Source organism: Ovis canadensis, chromosome 20 (assembly GCF_042477335.2).
Source record: "Ovis canadensis isolate MfBH-ARS-UI-01 breed Bighorn chromosome 20, ARS-UI_OviCan_v2, whole genome shotgun sequence".
Lineage (NCBI taxonomy): Eukaryota > Metazoa > Chordata > Mammalia > Artiodactyla > Bovidae > Ovis > Ovis canadensis.
In genome coordinates, this window is record NC_091264.1 from 46,356,232 (window position 1) to 46,379,367 (window position 23,136).

Genomic DNA, 23,136 nt, shown 5'->3' on the forward strand with positions numbered 1-23,136 from the left:
CTGGAAAGCTACAGAAAAAATAAGTGCATGCCGTAAGTTTCCTGACTAACTTATTAATACAGAAATATTTTTTCATGTTGAATGGCAATAACTAGTTAGCAAATTTATTGAAATTTATTTACTTAGCAAAATTATTGAAATGATCCAAATGATGGTTGGAGGAAAATTTGATCATTATTAATCCAATATTAACTTGACTCAGTTTGCTAGCACCAAGAAATTTCCATAAACGGTACACTCACAAAAATTCACAAAAATGCATTTATGCCCAAGATTGCTGATTAGAAATGGCAAAATTTTGGATCTGGATTTAAACATGTCTATCAGTGGTGTCTTTGTTATTACATTTTGTAGGTGAATGGAATATAAATAGCAGTTGAAAAATATGGGATCTCATACAAATATTTTAATATAGAAATTACTGAGGTCATTGTTATGATTAAGCACATAACAGCACTAGGATATATTTCATCAGTTCAGTTCAGTTCAGTCGCTCAGTCGTGTCCGACTCTGCGACACCATGAATCGCAGCATGCCAGGCCTCCCCGTCTATCACCAACTCCCGCAGTTCACTCGGATATATTTCATAGGCATTAGCAAAAGTTCCTCTTCTGTTTCCAAGGTACAGAGTGGGCACAGCTATGAAAACAATCACACTACTCAGACCTTATAAATCTTACTTGTTTGCATATATTTGATGTATTAAATACTAAAAGTTATAAGAGTTTTCCATTATGGTTATTTCTACATATTTATGTCTAAGCAGTCATTATTGAATATTCTGAATTATATTACAATTTCCAAAAGATTTTGACAAGTTAATTTCAATTTTGTAAAGCTCTCAGCCTTTTCCATTTTATGATTTTTACTCTTAACTGACTTTCTGATATTGATATTGCAACCTCAAACTTTGTGCATTTGTGCTTGTTTTAGATTCCCAGGAGTACTTTTTCATAGTCTTTGTATTCAACCTTTCTGAGTCATTTCATTTGCATGTGTTCATACAAAGGATACATAATTGGGTTCAGTGATTTCACCCATTCCAAATGTTGTCTCCTATGTTAGCTGAGCTCCAACTCTATTCATTCCAATTAGAAATAGACTTCATTTTCTGTCATTTTATATTCTCTCTGTCCTCCTTTTCTTCCTGCTCCCTTGCCTGCCTCTACTAATTTGGAAATTTTATGAAATATTGTAAGTTTGGGTTGTGTTTATACTTTAATTAAATCTTCTTTGAAAATGTGGTCATTTCCCCTTACCTTGCCATATTTTTTCTGCCTTCTTTTCCCTTCCAAAATATCTAACATACTCGACTTTTCTAATTACTTTTCTCTGTCGAGGACCGATTCTCCCAGAGATTGTAATTCCTCAAACATGTTGTGGATAGAATTTCCTCAATATTCCTGTTCACCTGGTCGCTGTTTCCATATTCCCATCAGGCTGCTGCTGGAGAGCCAGGAGTTGAAATATGCTTTTCAGACCCTAGGCAAGACCCTAAGACAGCTCAGGGAACGCAAGCCCTGGTACTGTGATAGTTCTGGAGACATTTTCCTCAGCCTTGTCTTCTGTTTTGATGTGCTACTCTTGTTTCTTCCCTCACCTACGTCTTAAGGGCTGTCAGCCGTTAGGCAGTGCACGGGCGTAGGCAGTGCACGGGCGTTGTATTTCTGGAATCGGCAGTATTTCTCACGTCGGTCAAACTGACACACTGTTGCAAAGTTGGTCAATCTCCACTTCTCATCTTCATTTAAGAAACTGAGGGAAAAGAAGGAAAAGCTGAGTCACAGCCACGTGTTTCTCCTCCAACCCAGAAGCCACTGCTAAAGGGCATGGGACGCCACAATTGCAATGGTCTATCTGGGGTCGCAAAGAGTCGGACACGACTGAGCGACTGAACTGAACTGAGCTGATCTGGTTCCTAGATGCACTTCCTCCTGGTGGAAGGATATAGCAGCCCCCGGCCCTGGGGCGTTACCCTCTCTTACTTCCAGAGGAATGCACCTGCCTTTTCAGTCTGGTATACATCTGTGAGTTGATTTCTGATGTCACTTTTTCATTTGGTTCTCATTGTTTTTAATTTAGCAAATAGTCTTTGTTGTTTGGGGCATGATGTAGTTCTCCAGTCTTTATAATTTTTTGATTTTGCATCTTTGAATGCATTTCAGTGGGTTCCAGATATAATAGTTGTATAAAGTTACATACATTCTGCCTGTGAAGTCCTTTAGAGCAAGCCTGCTTAACTTTTTTGTGATGGGCCTCAATTCAGAATATAATTCAGAGAACTCCAAAGGAGAACAGTTATGTTGAAAGTCATCAAAGATATTTTAAAACGTGTTTATGATAATATATATGCTCCTTTATTAATTCATTAAATAATGAGAACTACCAGCCTAATAGAGCTACTGTAATTTCAGAATCAGTCAGTTCAGTTCAGTCGCTCAGTCGTGTCCGACTCTTTGCGACCCCATGAATCGCAGCACACCAGGCCTCCCTGTTCATCATCAACTCCCGGAGGTCGCTCAGACTCACATCCATCAAGTCCGTGATGCCATCCAGCCATCTCATCCTCGGTTGTCCCCTTCTCCTCCTGGCCCCAATCCCTCCCAGCATCAGAGTCTTTTCCAATGAGTCAACTCTTCTCATGAAGTGGCCAAAGTACTGGAATTTCAGCTTTAGCATCATTCCTTCCAAAGAAATCCCAGGGTTGATCTCCTTCAGAATGGACTGGTTAGATCTCCTTGCAGTCCAAGGGACTCTCAAGAGTCTTCTCCAACACCACAGTTCAAAAGTATCAATTCTTCGGTGCTCAGCTTTCTTCACAGTCCAACTCTCACATCCATACATGACCACAGGAAAAACCATAGCCTTGACTAGATGGACCTTAGTTGGCAAAGTAATGTCTCTGCTTTTGAATATGCTATCTAGCTTGGTCATAACTTTTCTTCCAAGGAGTAAGTGTCTTTTAATTTCATGGCTGCAATCATCATCTGCAGTGATTTTGGAGCCCAAAAAAATAAAGTCTGACACTGTTTCCACTGTTTCCCCATCTATTTCCCATGAAGTAATGGGACCGGATGCCATGATCTTCGTTTTCTGAATGTTGAGCTTTAAGCCAACTTTTTCACTCTCCTCTTTCACTTTCATCAAGAGGCTTTTGAGTTCCTCTTTACTTTCTGCCATAACGGTGGTGTCATCTGCATATCTGAGGTTGTTGATATTTCTCCCGGCAATCTTGATTCCAGCTTGTGTTTCTTTCAGTCCAGCGTTTCTGATGATGTACTCTGCATATAAGTTAAATAAGCAGGGTGAGCAAAACAATGTATTTTGAGATATTGATATATTAATTACTGAAATGATAAACTAATTACTGAAATATTAATTACTGAAATTATTGATATATTAATTACTGAAATAAGAAAATATCTGATTTCATATGGAATCAGTCATTAATACTGCTATTACCATGGTTTGATACTTACATTCATAATAGAAATGTTGAATTTCAACCAGAGGTTGGGGATATAAAGATGTAACTTTTTCTATAAAGTTCATAGATCTGAGATTTAAAGCCCCTGCTTTCTAATATTCAACCAGATAACAAATTTTTACAGAATTTTTATAAGTACTGAGAAGTCAGCTACATCATCAGGACTTCTAATTCTAAAAGAGCTTTACATTGTGTTGTGTGTGGTGAGGTGTATATTTTGGGGGTGGAATGGGGAGAGAAGATGAATGATATATGTATTCTGAAAGTTAAGACAATTCCAGGTCCTAATTAATAGACCACTTAGAACATGAAAGAGGGTAGCATGGCAGTGTCCAGGAAAGTTGCTTTAGCTAGAGGTCCAGGAGGTGACATTTGTGTTCAGTAATGAGAAGAGCCTCATGACAGTCAGGGGAAGGAGTGCTTCAAGTATCAAAAGTAAGCAAGGAAACAACCCAGAGGTGGGAGTGAACTGAGTCTGCCTAACAGGGAGAACAAGAGTGTGCTGGGGCTGGAATCTAGTGACAAGAAATGAGATTTGGAATTAGTTAAAAGCCGATCCTGTGGTGCTTGCAGATCATGTGAAGGACTTGGTTTGAATGTAATTCTGTTTATAATTGAATCAATTAAATGCTTTTGAGGAGGGGAATGACTTGCCTGATTAATGCTTTATAGAGATCCTCTGGCTGCCTTCTAGGAAATGGTCTCTAGGGAAACGAGTGGAGGCAGGGAGACCAGATTGAGGCTGTTAGAAACTCATTGCCAAAGATGCTGGTGGTGTGGACTAGGATCGATGTAGAAGAAATGGTGAGAAGCAGTTAGATGCAGTCTCTGGAGGCAGAGCTAGGCAGACATGGCAGGGAGATTATGGACTGTGCAGGAGAGAGAAGAATCTTGGGATGGGACCTAGATTTTGGCTTTAGCAACTAAATGAATCAGGAAGTACGTTCCACAGAGCTCTCCGAATTTCATCCATGGTGTGTTGTCATACTTGTCTTTGCCACCTTACTGTTTTCCATCGTGGAGATACTGTTGGACATTTCCACCAGCAATGTCTGAAGGTTCCAATTTTCTGCATCCTTGCACTTGTTGTTTCCTATTTTGTTTTTGTTTTATTATATTCATCTTACTGGGTTTGAAGTGGATTTGGTTTGCATTTTCCTAATGATTAATGGGGCTTCCCAGGTGGCTCACTGGTAAAGAATCTGCCTACCAATCCAGGAGACCCAGATTTGATCCCCGGTTGGGAAGATCCCCTGGAGAAGGCAGTGGCAACCCACTCCAGTATTCTCGCCTGGGAAATCCCACGGACAGAGGGGTCTGGTGGGCTATAGTTCACGGGGTTGCAAGAGAGTCGGACTTCACTGACAACTAAACAGTGATTAATGATGGTACATCTTTTCATTGCATTATCAGTCATTTTTATATCTTCTTTGAAAAAATATTTATTCAAGTCCTGCTAATTTTTCAATTGAATTGTCTTTTATTGTTGAGTTTATATATTCTAGATACTAGATCTTTATCAGAGCTGTGATTTGCAAATAGTTTCTCCCATTCTGAGGCTGTTTTTTTGCTTTCTTGACAGTGTCCTTTTGCCGCACAGAAGTTTTCAATATATATGAAGTCCACTTTATCTACTTTTTATTTTGCTGCTTATGCTTTTGATGTTATATATCTAAGAAGCCATTGCCAACTCTGAGGTTGTGAAGATTTATCCTTATGTTCCCTTCTAAGAATTTTATTGTTTTAGCTTCTACATTTAGATCTGTGACCTATTTTTATCTATTTTAACTTTTATAAATAGTGTGAACCTAGGGATCCAAATTCATTCTTTAGAATGTAGCTATCCAGTTGTCCCAGGACAATTTGTTAAAAGACTATTCTTTCCCCCACTGAATGGTCTTGGCATCCTTGTCAAAAATCAGTTGATCATGGACATATTGGTTTATTTCTAGACTCTGAATTCTATTCCACTGGTCTATGTGTCTATCCTTACGCTAGTACGACTCTTGCCTTGATTACTTTGGCTTTGTGGAGAGTTTTGAAGTGTGAATCCTCCAACTTTATTCTTTTTAAAGATTGTTTTGGCTATTCTGGGTCCCTTGCAATTCTGTATCAATTTTGGAATCACTGTCAATTTCCACAGAGAAAGTGCTGGAATTCTGATAGAAATTGCATTAAATCTGTGGACCAGTTTCAGGAGTTTCTCCATTTTACCAGTATTGAAGTCTTTCAATCCATAAACATCAATTTTTTTAGTTCATTTAAATCTTCTCTCATTTCTTTCAACAATGTTTTTTTTACTTTTTGAGTATAAATCTTACATTTCTTTTGCTAAATTTATTCCTAAATGTATTCTTTTTATGCTACTGTAAATGAAATTAGTTTAATTTTTGGATTGTTTGTTGCAAGTCTGTAGTATATGTGTATTGATCTTGTACCCCAAAACTTTGCTGAACTCATTTATTAGTTCAAACAGTTTTTTAGCGATTCCTTACAATTTCTTTATAGAGGATTATGCCTTCTGTGAATATGGTCTGATTTCTTCTCTTATAACCTAGATGCCTTTTAAATTATTTTCTTTATTTATTTTTAGCTGTGCTGGGTCTTCGTTGCTACATGAGCTTTTCTGTAGTTGTGGTTAGTGGGGGCTACTCTCTGGTTGTGTTGTGCGGGGTGCTCATTGTAGTGGCTTCTCTTGTTGTACAGCACAGGCTGTAGGGTGCTCAGGCTTCAGTACTTGAGGCTCCCAGACTCTAGAACAGAGTTGTATCACACAGGCGTAGTTGCTCCACGACATGTGGGATCTTCCCTGATCAGGGATAAAACCTGTGTCTCCTTCACTGGCAGGTGGATTCTTTACCACTGCCTTCTAAAGGAAGACCCTGCCTTTTATTTCGTTTTCTTACCTACATGCCCTGTCTAGAACCTCTAATAGGATATTGAATAGAAGTGGCAAGAGTGGAATACCTTTGTCTTGTTCTTGATCTTAGGGGGAAAACATACGTTTTAAAATTCTTTCTAAGCCTGTCTCCAATTCCATGCTCACAAGGTTTTTACTTTTATCTAATCCTAAATGATTTTAGAACCATCAGTTCAGTTAGTTCAGTCACTCAGTCGTGTCCAACTCTTTGCGACCCCATGAATTGCAGCACGCCAGGCCTGCCTGTCCATCACCATCTCCCAGAGTTCACTCAAACTCACATCCATCAAGTTGGTGATGCCATCCAGCCTCTGTCGTCCCCTTTTCCTCCTACCCCTGATCCCTCCCAGCATCAGAGTCTTTTCCAATGTACTGAAGTTTCAGCTTTAGCATCATTCCTTCCAAAGAACACCCAGGGCAGCTTTTTAAAAAAGCATATCCTCAATAATATCCATAACGTACCCTAACACCTCACTTTGGAATTTTATAGCTGTTGTACATGGCCACCTATAGCTAGTCTTCAGTATAATATTGTTATACACCCTCTTAGAGAATTAGTCACCATACATTTTGGCCAAATATAGGCCATCCCAGAAAAGAGGAAACAAGAGAAACCTTTATTTCTTCCAATGGACTATGGACACTTAAAGGAGTGACATTTTGGTGAGGGATACAAACTTTTTTCTCAGTCATAGGTGAAATACCTGTGTTACCTAGCATTTTCCCTGCTGTGGAAAAAATGCATCAAGATTGCCTACCTTAAAGAAAGGTTTATATTCAGCTAACATGTAGAAACACATGTTTTCTTATTGGGTACTTATTGAGAGCTATTAGGCAGTGTAACTGTTTCTGCTGGGAATCCCAGAAAATGTCTGCTTGTGTGAATGGCCATGTTCCAAGTGTGCCTTCCTCACTGTTGCCCAGATAGGCTCCCTGATTGATACCCAAAGCAAGCACCTTGGCCACTTTCCTTTTTTGGGTTTTGGAAAACATTACAGCAAATGAATTAATCTGGACACCTGCTAGCCAGATGAAACTGGGCTTCCGTCCAGTTTTCCGGAGAGCCCTGTTACAGTTGCCACAGGTTTTGGTAGCTTGCTCTTTGAAAGGACTGGGATGCTTCTGAGTGGGACCAGTGTGTGTGGTTGGTGGAGGGTCACAAGAAGTTTCATTGTCATTTTCTTTGTAATAATATTAGTTACAGAGAATGGGAATTTGGTCAAATACAAAAAGTGTGCCTTGTGAATGCTGTAGATAAAATGTGTTCCTATTAGGGAGGGAAGCAATATTAGACTACCTGCATCCCAGACCCCAAGAGTGTGCAGTGTCTTTGTTTTCAAGTTACAGCACAGGTCTAGAGCAGATGGTGGGTGACTTCATACCACATGCCTGGACCTAGCAAGATATTGACATGGAAACTTGTGAGAGTAGGGACAAGGAAGGAGGACAAAATCGCACCATTTTTAAGTCAAGAGGAGAGAGTGTAACAAATACCTAGGATAACCTGTAATTCGGACAAAGGAAACAACTTGAAAAAATATACTAAGCGGGACTATTCCTTAGAACTGTTTTATAAAACTTTCTTATATCCACTGGATATCAGGACTTAGCAGTGACATTGTGTGTGCTTTCTGCTTTCTCTACACAACTTAGTGTAAAACAGAGTGTTTAGAGAGCCTGAGACTAAACTCCTTTTGTAGGGGAGAGGGACCAGCGCCTGAGTTGGGACTGAGGGTCATTGACTTCCAGTCACCAACCCAAGGAGGAAGATGGCATGGAGATTCCAAGGAAGCCAGTCCCCAGCCCACCTCCTGCCACCATGCACACGCTGTGGCCATCTCTTTTGTCCATGTATTGTTTATAACACATCTGAAATTTAAACCCAGATTTATTTGTCTTCTACTCTGCATTAATTGCTTTATAAAAGACATTGAAATAAACCAAAAACAAGCAAAAGAAGATAAGATTTTATTCTAAGACTTTGTGAAAGAGCTTTTCCACAATTTGCAGCTCTTACTCCTCCATGTCCTAGATGTATGGGCTACTAGAAAATTGAAGAAATTTTCTGTGCTTAAGGACAGCCTTAAAGGAAGGGACAAAACTATTAGGCTGGCCAAAAAGTTTGTCCAGTGTTAAGTAAAAATAAAAGACACATTTTTTTAAAATTTTCACCAAGAACTTTATTGAGTAATGTATTGAATGAACAAAACTTTTTGCCAACCCAATATAAGTCAGGCCCAGAGAGAAATCACTTGTTTTCAGAAGCAACTAAAAGTGACAGATTAGAAAGAAAGAAAAGGGCCTAGAGAAGGAAAAGAGGTGAATAAAGGCAGACATGGTTGGCTCTTAAATAAACAAGAAACTCTGTGCCCTGATGGCAAACATCTTAACCATCACCAATGAGAGCCTGGAGTTGACTGTGTGATAGCTATGGAATGGAGCAGACCTAGTTTCTCAATATCTAAATATCAGATGAGATAAGGAAGAGAGTCCATGGGTGTAAGTGATCCTATTTTGTAAAACAAAGGGAGCTAAAGAAAAATTGGATCGAAATAGGATCCTTTTTTCCCCATCATTTCTTTCCTAACTTATGTCTCATATCACCGCAAAGCCATTTCATTGTTGACTCATACAGGGATTGAACAAGTATTTTATACACATACACACACACACACACACACACACACACACGTTTATTAGCACTTACTGTGTACAAGATGCTAATATCTTCTGTATTAAAAATATTACAAACTAGTGTATGTCATGGTTCCTAAACCTTAGAAATTTACAGTCATACTAGGTAGAGGGAACTGTCATAAATGAAGCAGTTGTGGAATAATGTGTAACACTGGCATTACTCTGTGGGAGGCAATCACCTTGTCTGGCTGCCTGCAGGATGTGTCACTACTTTTTGGCCCTCTTATCTGACAAGAGCAATTTAGACCTTTCTCTCACCTCTTCCAAATAGGAGGCAAGATAGAATAAAACTACTTGGTAGGCCTTCCCAGCTCCCTCCTGCCACCAATCTTTTCTTATTTTATACCATATTTCTAGAACGTTCTCTCCATCCACCTTCTGTATCAATTAACTATTGTTCTTCGGATCCTAGCAAAAAATTGAAACTTTATTATGGGGGCCCTTCCTCATCTTTAGACATGTGCATATGCCTTTATCATTCACTCTCATACCCTGGTGTACCTCTCATGATTTCATTCCACAGACATCACACATTCATTTGAGTGGTATTTTGATTCAAAGCCATCCACCCTCCTGAGAAGTTGAAGCTATATCTGGTTTTGGTCTCTGCCATTGCTCCATGTTATGTGTTTATGAATATTTATTTAATGTTCATGTTGCCCACATGAGGGATTAATGAAAGCAGATATACCATATACACTGTCCAGATATTTGGGATGGAGTCAAGCCAGCACAGGAATTGTGCTCATTTTTGGAAGACATGTTAACAGGTGAATAGTAAATGAGGCCCTCCGAAGGCAGGTAGAATTCCAGCATAGGAGCAGAGCAAGGACATCAGAGACAGGAGTGGCGGCATGAACAGGTGTTTGAATGAATAGGAGAGAAACTGGACAATGTCTGTTCACCAAGATTCAAGGGATCTGCATGGTGCTGCACGCCAGATGTCAGGCAGAGGTCATGATCGCCAGAAAGAAGGAAAGAGCTGACCCTGGAGAGCACCCCAGCACTGCAGTATTAAGAGGGCCTTCTGATTCCAAAGCTAGCCTTCATAGAAAGCAAGTTGTCTGAAATAGTTGAAGTCTACTACCCCACCCCATTCATTGCAGGTATGCTTCTTACTCTTGTTCAAATGGATTCAGTCATTCTTAAAAAACTTTTTATTTAGTATTGGAGTATTCCTGATTAACAACGTCATGATATTTACAGGTGCACAGCAAAGTGACAGCCATGTGTGTGTGTGAGAGACAGAATGTGTGTGAGTGTGTGTGTGCATGCTCAGTCGAGTCTGATTCTTTGTGGCCCAATGGCCTGGAGCTCACTAGGCTCCTCTGTCCATGGGATTTTCCAGGCAAGAATACTGGAGTAGCTTGCCAGTACTGGAGTACTCCAGGGGATCCTCTTAATCCTGGGTTTGAACCTGCATCTCTTACATCTCCTGCATTGGTAGGCAGATTCTTTACCACCGCACCACTTGGGAGTATCCTAAAATGGATTCAGTCTTTAGTGTCCATTCTGCTTTGACATTTTTCACCTGGGCATCCTATCCAAGCCAAGCCTCAGAATGGCCCTATATCCCTCCTTACTTAATTCCCTGCTCTGTCTTCCTGGTCCAGGACTTTGGATTTATACACTGTGGCTTCCATTGTTTGGTGCTTTCTTTTGATAGCAGTGCTCAGGATTCATCTTCTGGATGTTTGGATACAAGTCCTATTGTGATTCTCAGTCTTCATCCCCATGGTTCTGGTGTCCTCTTTTGCTTTGGTAAGAAATTGTCCTCTAGCCTCTCTAGCTTATATCTGGATAACTAAAAAAAAATTGTTTCTCCATTTACAACACTGTCACAATGGCACCCCACTCCTGTACTCTTGCCTGGAGAATCCCATGGACTGAGGAGCCTGGTGGGCTGGAGTCCATGGGGTCGCTAAGAGTCGACACGACTGAGTGACTTCACTTTCACTTTTCACTTTCATGTATTGGAGAAGGAAATGGCAACCCACTCCAGTGTTCTTGCCTGGAGAATCCCAGGGATGGGGAAGCCTGGTGGGCTGCCGTCTATGGGGTCACACAAAGTCAGACATGACTGAAGTGACTTAGTAGCAGCAGCAGTAGCACAGCAAATGTGGGTTTTCAACACCAAGCAGTTCTCCAGTTCTCTGTGGACACCAAGATCCTACCTAATTCAATTTTGATAACAGCTACTTAGACACCAATCAAAATAGTGGGTGCCCAAGGTACCCAGACTTCTGTTCATTTTCAGAATTCAGGGTCCCCATGGCCCCTCCTCAAATTTGATAATTTGCTAGGCTGACTCCCAGAACTCAGGAAAATTGTTTACCTACTGTTAATGGTTTCTATACTAAAGGATGCATCTGAGGAACAGCCAAACAGAAAAGATGCATAGGGCAAGCTATGTGGGAAGAGATGCAGGGCTTGAATGCCCTCTCTGGGTGCACCATTCCCAGAAACTCTGTGTGTTTACCATCCCAGAAATCCTCAGAACTCCACTGTTAGGGTTTTTACAGAGATTTTTATTGTGTAGGCATTATTGATTAATTCACTGGCCATTGATGAATAACTAAATCTCGAGCTCCTCTCCCCTCCCCAGATGTGGGATGGCACAGCTGAAAGTTCCAACCTTCTAATCAAGTCTTGGTCTTTTGGCAACCAACCCCCATCCTGAAGCTATCTAGAGCCCCCAGCCCCAAGTCAACTCATTTGTATACCACAAAGACACCTTGGTCACTCCAGAGATACTGAGGGTCTTAGAAGCTCTTCTGTCTGGAACCAAGGAAAAAGACCAAATATTATAATAAAAGATTCTCCTCTCTTCCCTATCACTCAAGAAATTAACAAGGGTTTTAGGAGCTCTGTGCCATTTTAAGAAATGTGTATTTCGTCTCTACCAAATATGTTGCAATAACAGTGAAAAGAATGGAGAACACATAGAAATTCAGACACACCTATGCTCGCAGGAGCTTAGAGTTAAATAACTAACCTTCCCCTCACCATCCCTTATAAAATCTCCAGGCAGCATTTTCAGTATGACATAGTATATCAGAGAAGATACAGGAAGTAAAGCCAATTCAAGTTGAAAGGCTAATTAGTCAAGCAGGTATGAAAGGGGAATGTCCATGAGGGCAAACAGTGAACAACTAAGCGCTGGCATCTGAGGCGTCACTCGGTTCGTTCAGAAGCGGGTGCATGTCTGCATTTAGCCCAGTCTTGCACTTCTGCTTGGCCGAAAATGAGGTAGAAAATCAGGCCTAATACGCCCACAGCAGCTGAAAGTAAGAAGACATTTCTCCAACCAAGCTCTGGATCCTGGAGGCAGGAAACCACAAGTTATCAACAGTCTCCTTGTTCTTGTCCATCCTGCTGCAGAAAGGCTCTGGCACCATGTTCCACTGACCCCACCCCCAACTCTGCCCTAAATTATATATTCCTGGTTGTTCCTAGAATTTCTGGTGCCCAGGCCTTTCCCTCTGCTGGAATGTTACTCCCCTCAGGTAGCCATTTATCTCACCCATGTGCTTGTTTCCCATTCTTGCTTATTTCCCATTCTTCCCATTCTTACTTTTTCAGCCACCCCATTTAAAACTGTAACCCCACCCCACCTTATATGCCCTACTGTCTCTCCTGCCTTACTTTTTCTCTTAGCACTTACCATAATTCAGTATATCATGTTTTTGTTTAGCTTATTTTCTGTTGTTGTTTTTTTTCCCTACCATATCAACCTTACAAGGGCAGAGACTTTTGTTTTATTCATTTAAACATTGCATGGCTCATTCCAATATTCATTGCATACTTGTTGAATGAATAAGTGAGTAACAAGGGAAAGAAGGGCAATTTGAGAATTTCTATTTTAAACAGCCATTTTCTGCCAGTGTCTTAGGGGCTGGAAGAGAACTGAAGCTCCAAACAAAGAAAGGACTTCATGTCAAAAAAAATACACTTTCTTTGTTATTCTCTATTCATTTTCCTGGCTTACTGGTAGAAACTGCAAGAAACTTAAAGAATGATTGTCATGTGAATGTCATATACATATTTCTCAGAAAAAGTCTGTACTGTCTGAGTCATATGAAGTTGTCATCAGATGAATTTGTTTATTCTGACAACTTTAAATGCACCTCCCAGGACAGAAGGTTATATGAGTGTGAAAACACTATGTAAGCAATACTGGGCAGAGGAATTGCTATAGTAACCACTGGTGAACATATGTGCAAAGCACAGATTGCGCTTTCACTCTGTCATCTACTCAGCATCTTGCTCATTTGTTCTATAAATATTTGTCGGGTTCCTACATAGGATAACCAACTCTTTCCGGATGCCTGGAACTTTCAAGGTTTTAGCGTTAAAAGCTTCACATCCCAGGAAAGCCCTCAGCCCCAGGCAAATCAGAAAGTTGGCTATTCTATACTTTACAATAAATGCTGTGATTGTTCCTAGAAAATTTGATGATTAGCATGAGAAACTCATCTTCTAACAACTCATAAGGCATAAACTCATACAATGGAGCATTCTCCTTCACTTCATACCCTGAACATGTGGTGATTTCTCTGCATGAGATGAGCCTAGGGTGAGAATGAGAGGCTGGGTGACCTTTCTAGGTGACTCTTGTGATTATCATCATCATCAGACCATTTTACCTTACCTGACTGATCAAAAATCCGTTGACCGTGGGAGAGATGGCTCCTGCCAGGTAAGAAAAGATCTGTGATAGTGCCCTGAGTAAGGCACTGTACCTGGAGAAAGCAATATTCCTGTGTAAGCACAGAGTTCATATCAACTGATCTGTTGCAACTCTGTGTTTATCTGGGGATTCCTGGGGCTGTGCTGGTCCTTAGTCAAACCTGAGTGAAATGTACTGACTAGTTATACATATAATCCAGTGCCAGGATCTGGGATTTCCAGGGAGGTATAAACTGTACTAACTTGTCAACATTCTTTATACCAAACGCACAAATTGATGGTTGGCACCTACTTTATATGTTCTCTTTGCTTCTGCTAAGAAGCCTTGTTTTTAGGTATAAAAGATCTCTCATTGGATGAGACATTGGCTCCCCTAAGACCAAGGTATCTCCCATGTAATTTGGCGGTTCATTATCTGAAGATGAAGTGTGTCCTGTTGACTGTGAACGGTCCATGGATGGTCCCTGGGAGCTACATTTGGAAGTCTCACTCATCTCTGATATTTCCTATATCAGAGGTAAATGTTTCTCCTGCTATCCTCTACCTATATTAAAGGCTTACATAAGCATACCCTCTGAAGTTTATGAGTCCTTTCAGTGACCCAGTCCCGTGTAACTGCTGCATTCCCCAACAGAAAGAGATTGGCATGAGTCTCCCACAGTTGAACTGTGAGTGCAGCCACTGACTCCTGTTTTCATCTGGAAAAACTAATTTAATAGTGGTTGACGAGCTTTGGGTCCCTTCCAGGAGTTATTTGGATGAGGAGTGGTGCTGAAATTTCCTATGACCCATAGTACATGTCACATTTTACTCGTGTGTGTCAGAGCAGATTACTGGATATGAACTGAACTTCTGTGAGGATCAGGCAAAGGGGTCCCTACCGAGGAGCAATATCCATGAAGTTGACAAGGGCTCCTGATTGGGCGAAGCTTTTGATGGCAGAAGATATTGTCAAGAAGGCTATAGTGGTGCTGAAGCTGGATCTAACCCAGAAAACAGATGTGAAGAGCACAGCTGGGAGGAGAACCCCTGGGGCAAGAGAACAAAGAGTGAATAGGAAGCTTCCCTGAGCCTCCCACATCCACCCCCATATCCACCTCAGTTCTTACCGATAGCAGTGAAGAGTTTCCTGATGGTATTGAGTCTGAGGATTTTTCTGGAGAGGAGAAAATCTGCCAGTAGACCTCCAGGGACAAGACAGATACAGGCAGAAGCAAATGGCAGGGCTGACAGTATCCCACTCTGAGAACCAGAACTGAGGTGAAGCGCATGCCTCACTACAGCCACCATGACATAGATTGATCCCTGGGTGGATTGTCTACATCTATAGCTTTTCTTGTATATACATAGCACTTTTAATGAAAACTGAAGTTACTGGAATGAGCCAATATAATTTTAGTGTCTGAGGAAAAATATGCATTAAGTTCAGCTTGGAAAAAAATGGACTAATGTTGTCATATGTAAGGATCTTGCAGAAATAGATATTAAAAAGAACAAAAGCTAAGTAGAAAAATAATCAAAGGGTATGAAAGACAAGTTAATGGAAAAAAAAAAAGTGATTCCTAAACGTATTAAAAGGTAACCAACCTCATAATAGTAAAATTTCTGTGAGATAACATTTTGTCAAATTGGCAAGAGTGCAACAGTTTTTTGACATGATCTGTGGTGATGCCAAGGGGAATCAGGCACTTCCAAATATCAATGCCCCATGGAAAGCAATTTGTTGATAAATATAAAAGTTTATAGAGGAGGGAGATCAAGATGGTGGAGTAAGAGAATGCAAAGCTCACCTCCCTATGAACACATCAAGAATACAACTACATGTGGAAAAATTCTCACTGAAAACAAACTGGAGACTGGCGGAAAGACTGCTATCCAATCAACACTGTAAGAAAGATCCACGCAGAATTGGGTAGAAATGAAGAGAAGTGATCGGATCAGGACTTGCATCCTTAGGAGGGTACACAGAAGAGGGAGAATTACATAGGTTCGGAGATGCTCCCTGGGGAGTGAGTGGTGAGAACCGCATACTGAGTGCTACACCCTGGGGTCTGACACCAATAGGACAATTCCCCTTAGCTGATATTTTGAAAAATAGTGGGATTGATAGCCGGACTATTAAAAAAAGAAGAAAAAGAGAAACCTCGACTCCACTTAGGAAGAGAATGCACACACTTGCTTACTCCCAAAAAAAGGCAGAAGAAGCGGATTGAAACTGACAAGGACTCTGGCTGGTTTCCCACCACTGGGTAACACACATCAACCTGAGCAGAGCACCTGCTGCAGCCCCTCTTGCTCCCAATGCAGGTCCACACTGGGGAGAGGGCTGCCATGCCTGAGAAGAGTATGCAGTTGTGAGGGAGAGAGACAGCTCAGACCAAGCATAACATCTGAACATTGCTGGTGCCTATGAAGGCAGCAGATCAGAAGCTGTCCAGGACTCTGACTGGTGCTGGGACTACCACAGCCCACACCCCAACTCATGCCAAGCACCCACTTCGGCTCCTCTTGCTCCAGCACTGTTTCTCCCTGGGTGAGGGTGCCAGTGCTGGGAGTGGGGAGAGCACACAGAGAAGGAATGTAACCAGATCAGACCAACCCTCAAGGCTTTTGACCCAGAAACTTGGGACCCACCCACCCGCCCACCCCCACACAAACAGTGTGGTGTTGGCTGTCAAACTGAGGAGAAGCCTGGCTCACAACTGGCTCTTGCTGTAGCCCTTCTACCTCTAGTTCTACCTCCTACTCTTGTGATAGCTACCAGCAAACCATGGGGAAGAGTGACTCATGTTCAACATTGAACCTAGCTTTCCCACCAAAGACACTGGGCACAACAGACTGCACAGGGATGCTTCTACATAAGGACACCCCTTCAAGTTTGAGATAGGTAACTGTTTCACTTAATTTCATAGATACAGAGAAGATTAAGCAAAAGGAAAAGACAGAGGAATTTAATTCAAACAGCTAATGAAACAAATAATGTATCAGAGTTCAAATAATTAGTAATAAGAATGCTAATCTGAATTAGAAAAATAAACATAGTGATAATTTTAATGAGATAAAAAATATTTTTAAAAAATAGCCAGCCAGAACTAAAGAATACAATAATTGAAATTAAAAACATACTGAAAAGAATTAACAGACTAGATGATACAGAAGAATGCATATGTGATCTGGAAGATAGAATAATGGAAATCAGCAATCAGAGCTGCAAAAAGAAAGAGTTTAAGAGATCTCATGATTTGTACTACAAGAGTCCCAGAAGAATAAGAACAAAAAGAGAGAGAGGTCAAAAATGTGTATATTTGATAAAATTGTGGCAGAAACCTTTCCAAACCTGAAGAAAGAAATATATCCAGGTACAAGAAGCACAAAGCATTCCAAACAAGATCAACCTAAACAGAGCCACACCAAGACATATTATAATCAAAGTGACAAAAATTAAAGATGAAAAGATCATTCTAAAGGCAGCAAGAGAAAAGCAGTTATATACAAGGGAACCCCTGTAAGACTATTGGAAGGAAGGAAGGAAGGAAGGAAGGAAGGAAGGAAGGAAGGAAGGAAGGAAGGAAGGAAGGAAGGAAGGAAGGAAGGAAGGAAGGCTGCAGGCTGATTTCCTGCAGAAACTTTGCAGAAACTTCCTTTTGGTCTCAAAAGGAAATGGCATGATGTATTTTAAGTGCTGAAAGGGGAAAACCTGCAATTAGGATACTCTACCCTGCAAGATTATCGTTTAGAATTGAAGGAGAGAAAACTTCTTAGACAAGCAAAAACTAAGAGTTAATCAATACTAAACCTACCCAAAAAGAAAAGTTAAAATGTCCTCTCTAAGTGAAAAGAAAAGGCTACAACAAGAAGTTAAAATCTATAGGAAAGCATAAGTCCCACTGGTAAAAGAAAATAGTAAAGGCTGTAGATCAACCACTTAAATAGTCTATCATGAATATTAAAAGACAAAGAAATGTAAAATCAACTATTAAAAAAGTGAAATGATAAGCATAAAGATGTAAAATATGGAATGTAAAAAATACAAAGCATGGAGGAAGGGAGTAACATTGTAAATCTTTTAGAATGCATTTGAACTTAAATGACTACCAGTTTAAAACAAGTAGATACAGGTAAACATACATGAGCCTTATAGTAACCACAAATCAGAAACCTACAGTAGATACAGAAGAAAAAAAAAAAAAAAGGTGAGAAAGAGAGAGAGAAAGGAACACAAGGATACCACTAAAACATCAAACCAGAAGGTAATAAACTAAAAATAAAGGAGTAGGAAAGAACTACAGAAACAACCAGGAAACAAGCAACAAAATGGCAATAAGTATATATCTACCAATAATCACTTTAAGTGTCAATGGGCTAAATGCTCCAAACAAAAGACACAGGGCAGGTAATTGGATTAAAAATCAATACCCATCTGTATGCTGCCTGCAGAGACTCGTTTCAGAGTTAAAAGATACATACAGATTGAAAGTGAGGGGATGAGAAAAGATATTTCATGAAAACAGCATGATAAAATGGTGGTAGCAGCACTCATATTAGACAAAATAGACTTTAAAACAAAATCTGGAACAAAAAACCAAAGGAGATTATATAATGATAAAGGGATCAATACAAGAAGATACAACACTTTCTAACATATATGCAATAGGAGCACCTGAATATAAAGCAAATATTAACAGACATAAAGGGAGAAATTGACAAAAATACAATAATAGTATTAACACATCAGTTACATTAATGGACAGATAATTCAGACAGAAAATCAGTAAGGAAACAGTGGTCATAAATGACACAATAGACCAGTTAGGTTTACAGGACATTCCATCCAGAAACAGCAGAATACACATTGAAAAGTTGCACTTGAAAAGTTCTCCAGAATGGATCACATGTCAGGCTACAAAACAAGTTTCAACAAATTTTACAGGATAGAAATTGTATCAAGCATTTTTCCCAACCACATGGTATGAAACTAGAAATCAATTATAGGAAGAAAAAATAGGAAAAACAAACATGTGGAGACTAAAGAACATTCTACTTTTAAAAAAAGTGTCAATGAAGAAATCAAAGTGGTAATAAGAGTACCTTGGGGCAAATGAAAATGGAACCATAATACTCCAAAATCCATGAGATGCAGCAAAAGCAATTCTAAGAAAACAATGAAAACATGACAACTCAAAACCCATGGGATGCAGCCAAAGCAGTGCTAAGAGGGAAGTTTATAGCAACACAATCGTACCTCAAGAAACAAGAAAAACATCTAATAGACAACCTAACTTTACACCTAAAACAACTGGAAAAAGAAGAACAATAAACCCCCCAAATTAATGGAACGAAATAATAAAGATCCAAGCAGAAATAAAAATAAATGAAAGAAACAATACTAAAGATTAAAAAAACTAAAAGCTGGTTCTTTGAGAAGATAAAATCGACAAACCTTTGGCCAGACTCATCAAGAAAAAAAGAATCACATCAAAATTAGAAATGAAAAAGGAAAGGTTATAACAGACAATGCAGAATTACAAAGGATTGTAAGAAACTATTATGAGCAACTATTTGGCAATAAAATGGATAACCTGGAAGAAATGGACAGATGGACAGATTCTTAGAAAAGTTCAATCTCCCAAGACTGAACCAGGAAGTAATAGAAATTATTAACAACCCAACTACAAGCACTGAAATTGAAGCTGTGGTCAAAAATCTTCCCCCCACCAAATAAAAGCTCAGAACCAGACGGCTTCACAGGAGAATTCTATCAAACATTTAGAAAAGAGTTAATGTCTATCCTTCTGAAACTGTTTCAAAAAATTTCAGAGGAAGGAACACTCCAAACTCATTCTACAAGGCCACCATCACCCTGATACTAAAACCAGACAAAGACAACACACACACACACACACACACACACACACACACACAAAAACTACAGGCCAGTGTCAGTGATGAACATAGATGCAAAAATCCTCAACAAAATTTTAGCAAACAGAATTCAGCAACACATAATAAAGCTCATACACCATAATCAAGTTAGGTTTATTCCAGGGATGCAAGGATTATTCAGTATATGCAAATCATTAACAAACTGAAGGATTAAAAACCTTCAATGATAATCTCAAGAGATGCAGAAAGAGCCTTTGACAAAACTCAGCACCCATTTATGATTAAAACTCTTGAAAAAATGGGCATAGAGGGAACCTACCTCAACATAGTAGAGGCCATTTATGATAGTACTGTAGCAGTAGTGAAAGTCACTCAGTCGTATCCGACTCTTACGACCCCATGGACTGTAGCCCGCCAGGTTCCTCTGTCCATGGGATTCTCCAGGCAAGAATACTGGGATGGGTTGCCATTTCCTTCTCCAGGGGATCTTCCCAATCCAGGAATCAAATCCATGTCTCCTGCATTGCAGGCAGATTCTTTACCAACTGAGCTAGGAGAGAAGCCCTATATATGATAAGCCTATAGCAAACATTATTCTCAATGGTGGAAAACTGAAAGCATTCCCCCTAAAATCAGGAACAAGACAAGGGTGTCCACTTTTACCACTATTATTCAACATAGTTCTGTAAGTCCTAGCTACAGCAATCAGAGAAGAAAAAGAAAAGGAATCCAGATTGGAAAAGAAGAAGTAAATCTCTCACTGTTTGCAGATGACATGATACTGTACATAGAAAACCCTAAAGATAGTATCAGAAAATTACCAGAGCTAATCAGTGAATTAAGCAAAGTTGCAGGATACAAAATCAATGCACAGAAATCACTTGCATTTTAATATACTATAATGAAAATTAGAGAAATTAAGAAAAAAATTCTATTCACCATTGCAACAAAAAAGATATCTAGGAATAAACTTACCTAAGGAGACAAAAGAACTGTCCACAGAAAATTATAAGACACTAACGAAAGAAATCAAAGATGACATAAACTGATGGAGAGATATTCCATGTTCCTGGATAGGATGAATCAACATTGTGAAAATGACTATGCTACCAAACGCAATCTACAGATTTAGTGCAATCCCTATCAAATTGCCAATGACATTTTTCACAGAACTAGAACAAAAAATTTCACAATTCATATGGAAACACAAAAGACCCCTAATAGCCAAAGCAGTCTTGAGAAAGAAGAATGGAGCTGGAGGATATCAACCTTCCTGAGTTCAGATTATACTACAAAGCTACAGTCATCAAGACAGTATGGTACTGGCACAAAAACAGAAATATAGACCAATGGAACAAGATAGAAAGCCCAGAAATAAACCCATGCACCTATGGGTTCCTTATTTTTGACAAAGGAGTCAAGAACATACAATGAGGCAAAGACAGCCTCTTCAATAAATGGTGCTGGGAAAACTGGACAGCTTGCTATATGTAAAAGAATGAAATTAGAACATACCCTAACACCATACACAAAGGTAAACCCAAAATGGATTAAAGACCTAAATGTAAACCAGAAACTATAAAACTATTAGAGGAAAACATAGGCAGAAGACTTGGCATAAATCAAAGCAAGATCCTCTATGACCCACCTCCTAGAGTAATGGAAATAAAAACAAAATTAAACAAGTGGGACCTGATTAAACGTAAAAGCTTTTGCACAGCAAAGGAAACTATAAGCAAAATGAAAAGACAACCCTCAGAATGGGAGAAAACAATAGCAAATGAAACAACTGACAAAGGATTAATTTCCAAAATACACAAGCAGCTCATACAACTCAATACCAGAAAAACAGACAACCCAATCAAAAAGTGGGGAAAAGACCTAAACAGACATTTCTCCAAAGAAGACCGATGGCTAACAAACACATGGAAAGATGCTCAACGCCACTCATTATTAGAGAAATGCAAATCAAAACTACAATGAGATCACCTCACACCAGTCAGAATGGCCATCATCAAAAAGTCTACAAACAGTAAATGCTGGAGAGGGTGTGAAGAAAAAGGAATGCTCTTGCACTGTTGGTGGGAATGTAAATTGATACAGCCACTATGGAAGACGGTATGGAGATTCCTTAAACAACTAGGAATAAAACCACCATATGACCCAACAATCCCACTCCTAGGCATATATCCTCAGGAAACCAAAATTGAAAAAGACACATGTATCCCATTGTTCATTGCAGCACTACTTACGATAGCTATAACATGGAAGGAGCCTAGATGCCCATCAACAGATGAATGGATAAAGAAGTTGTGGTACATATACACAATGGAATATTACTCAGCCATAAAAAGGAACACCTTTGAGTCAGTTCTAATGAGGTGAATGAACCTAGAACCTATTACACAGAGTGAAGTAAGTCAGAAAGAGAAAGATAAATATCATATTCTAATGCATATATACAGAATCTAGAAAAATGGTACTGAAGAATTTCCTTACAGGGCAGCAGTGGAGAAACAGACATAGAGAATAGACTTATGGACATGGGGAGAAGGGAAGAGAGAGTGAGATGTATGGAAAGAGTAACATGGAAACTTACATTACCTTATGTAAAATACATAGCCAATGGAAATTTGCTGTATGGCTCAGGAAACTCAAACCTGGGCTCTGTATCAACCTAGAGGGATGGGATGGGGAGGGAGATGGGAGGGAGGTTCAAAAGGGAGGGGCTATATGTATACCTATGGCTGATTCATGTTGAGATTTGACAGAAAACAATACAATTCTGTAAAGCGTTTATCATTCAAGGGGGGCAAAAAACAGTTCTAAGAGCAAAGTTTATGGCCTTTCTCAAGAAAAATCTCAAAATCTGGTATTTGAAAGAACAAAAAGTGTCCAGAGTCAGCAGAAGGAAGAAAATAATAAAAATTAAAAAGGAAATAAAATATAGATCAGAGATAAGTAGCTATGGAAAAGATCTGTGAAACCAAAAGTTGGTTTTTCCAAAGGATAAACAAACTTGATAAAGAGCCAAGATTACCAAGAAGAAAAGAGAGAGGACCCAAATAAAATAAGAAACCAAAGAGGAAAAATAACACTCGATACCATAAATACAAAAAAAAAAAATACAATGAACAGTTATATGCCAACAATTTGGACAATCTAGAAGAAATAGATACATTTCTAGAAACATACATGACTGAACCAAGAATAGACAATCTGAACAGACCAATCAGTAGTGATGAAATTGAATTTGTAATTAAAATAATAAACTCCCAGTAACAAAAGTTCAGGACAAAATGGCTTCACAGGAGAGTTCTATCAAACTTATAAAGAAGAGCTCATACCTACCTTTCTCAAACTATTCCAAAAAAAATGGAAGGGGTGGGGGAAACACTCCCAAATTCATTCTATGAGGCCATCATTACCCTATACCAAAACCAGATAAAGACCCTACAAT

At 39.5% G+C, this 23,136-nt stretch overlaps 2 protein-coding genes across 12 annotated transcripts in view; one reads left to right on the plus strand and one right to left on the minus strand.

The window, feature by feature from the left end:
* SLC17A1 (solute carrier family 17 member 1) overlaps positions 1-23,136 on the plus strand; it is an 89,922-nt gene that overhangs the window by 37,760 nt on the left and 29,026 nt on the right. For 4 of the 8 annotated variants that reach the window (XM_069563702.1, XM_069563708.1, XM_069563709.1 and 1 more), the window contains one exon: positions 14,117-14,363. The exons of 1 other annotated variant lie outside the window; for it this stretch is intronic. The gene's annotated coding sequence lies outside the window, so the exon portion shown is untranslated. Of the gene's footprint in view, positions 1-14,113; positions 14,364-23,136 lie in introns of those variants that run through there. 3 more of the 8 variants (XM_069563701.1, XM_069563706.1, XM_069563704.1) reach the window with 1 other exon arrangement.
* The window catches only part of SLC17A4 (solute carrier family 17 member 4), a 38,631-nt gene continuing 27,106 nt past the window's right edge, over positions 11,612-23,136 (minus strand). For all 4 annotated transcript variants that reach the window (XM_069563649.1, XM_069563648.1, XM_069563647.1 and 1 more), the window contains 4 exons: positions 14,903-15,035; positions 14,675-14,822; positions 13,756-13,846; positions 11,612-12,425 (listed from right to left, as the gene is read on the minus strand). In XM_069563649.1, coding sequence (XP_069419750.1) covers positions 12,279-12,425; positions 13,756-13,846; positions 14,675-14,822; positions 14,903-15,035 — 519 coding nt within the window. In that variant the 3' untranslated portion in view covers positions 11,612-12,278. The remainder of the gene's footprint in view (positions 12,426-13,755; positions 13,847-14,674; positions 14,823-14,902; positions 15,036-23,136) is intronic.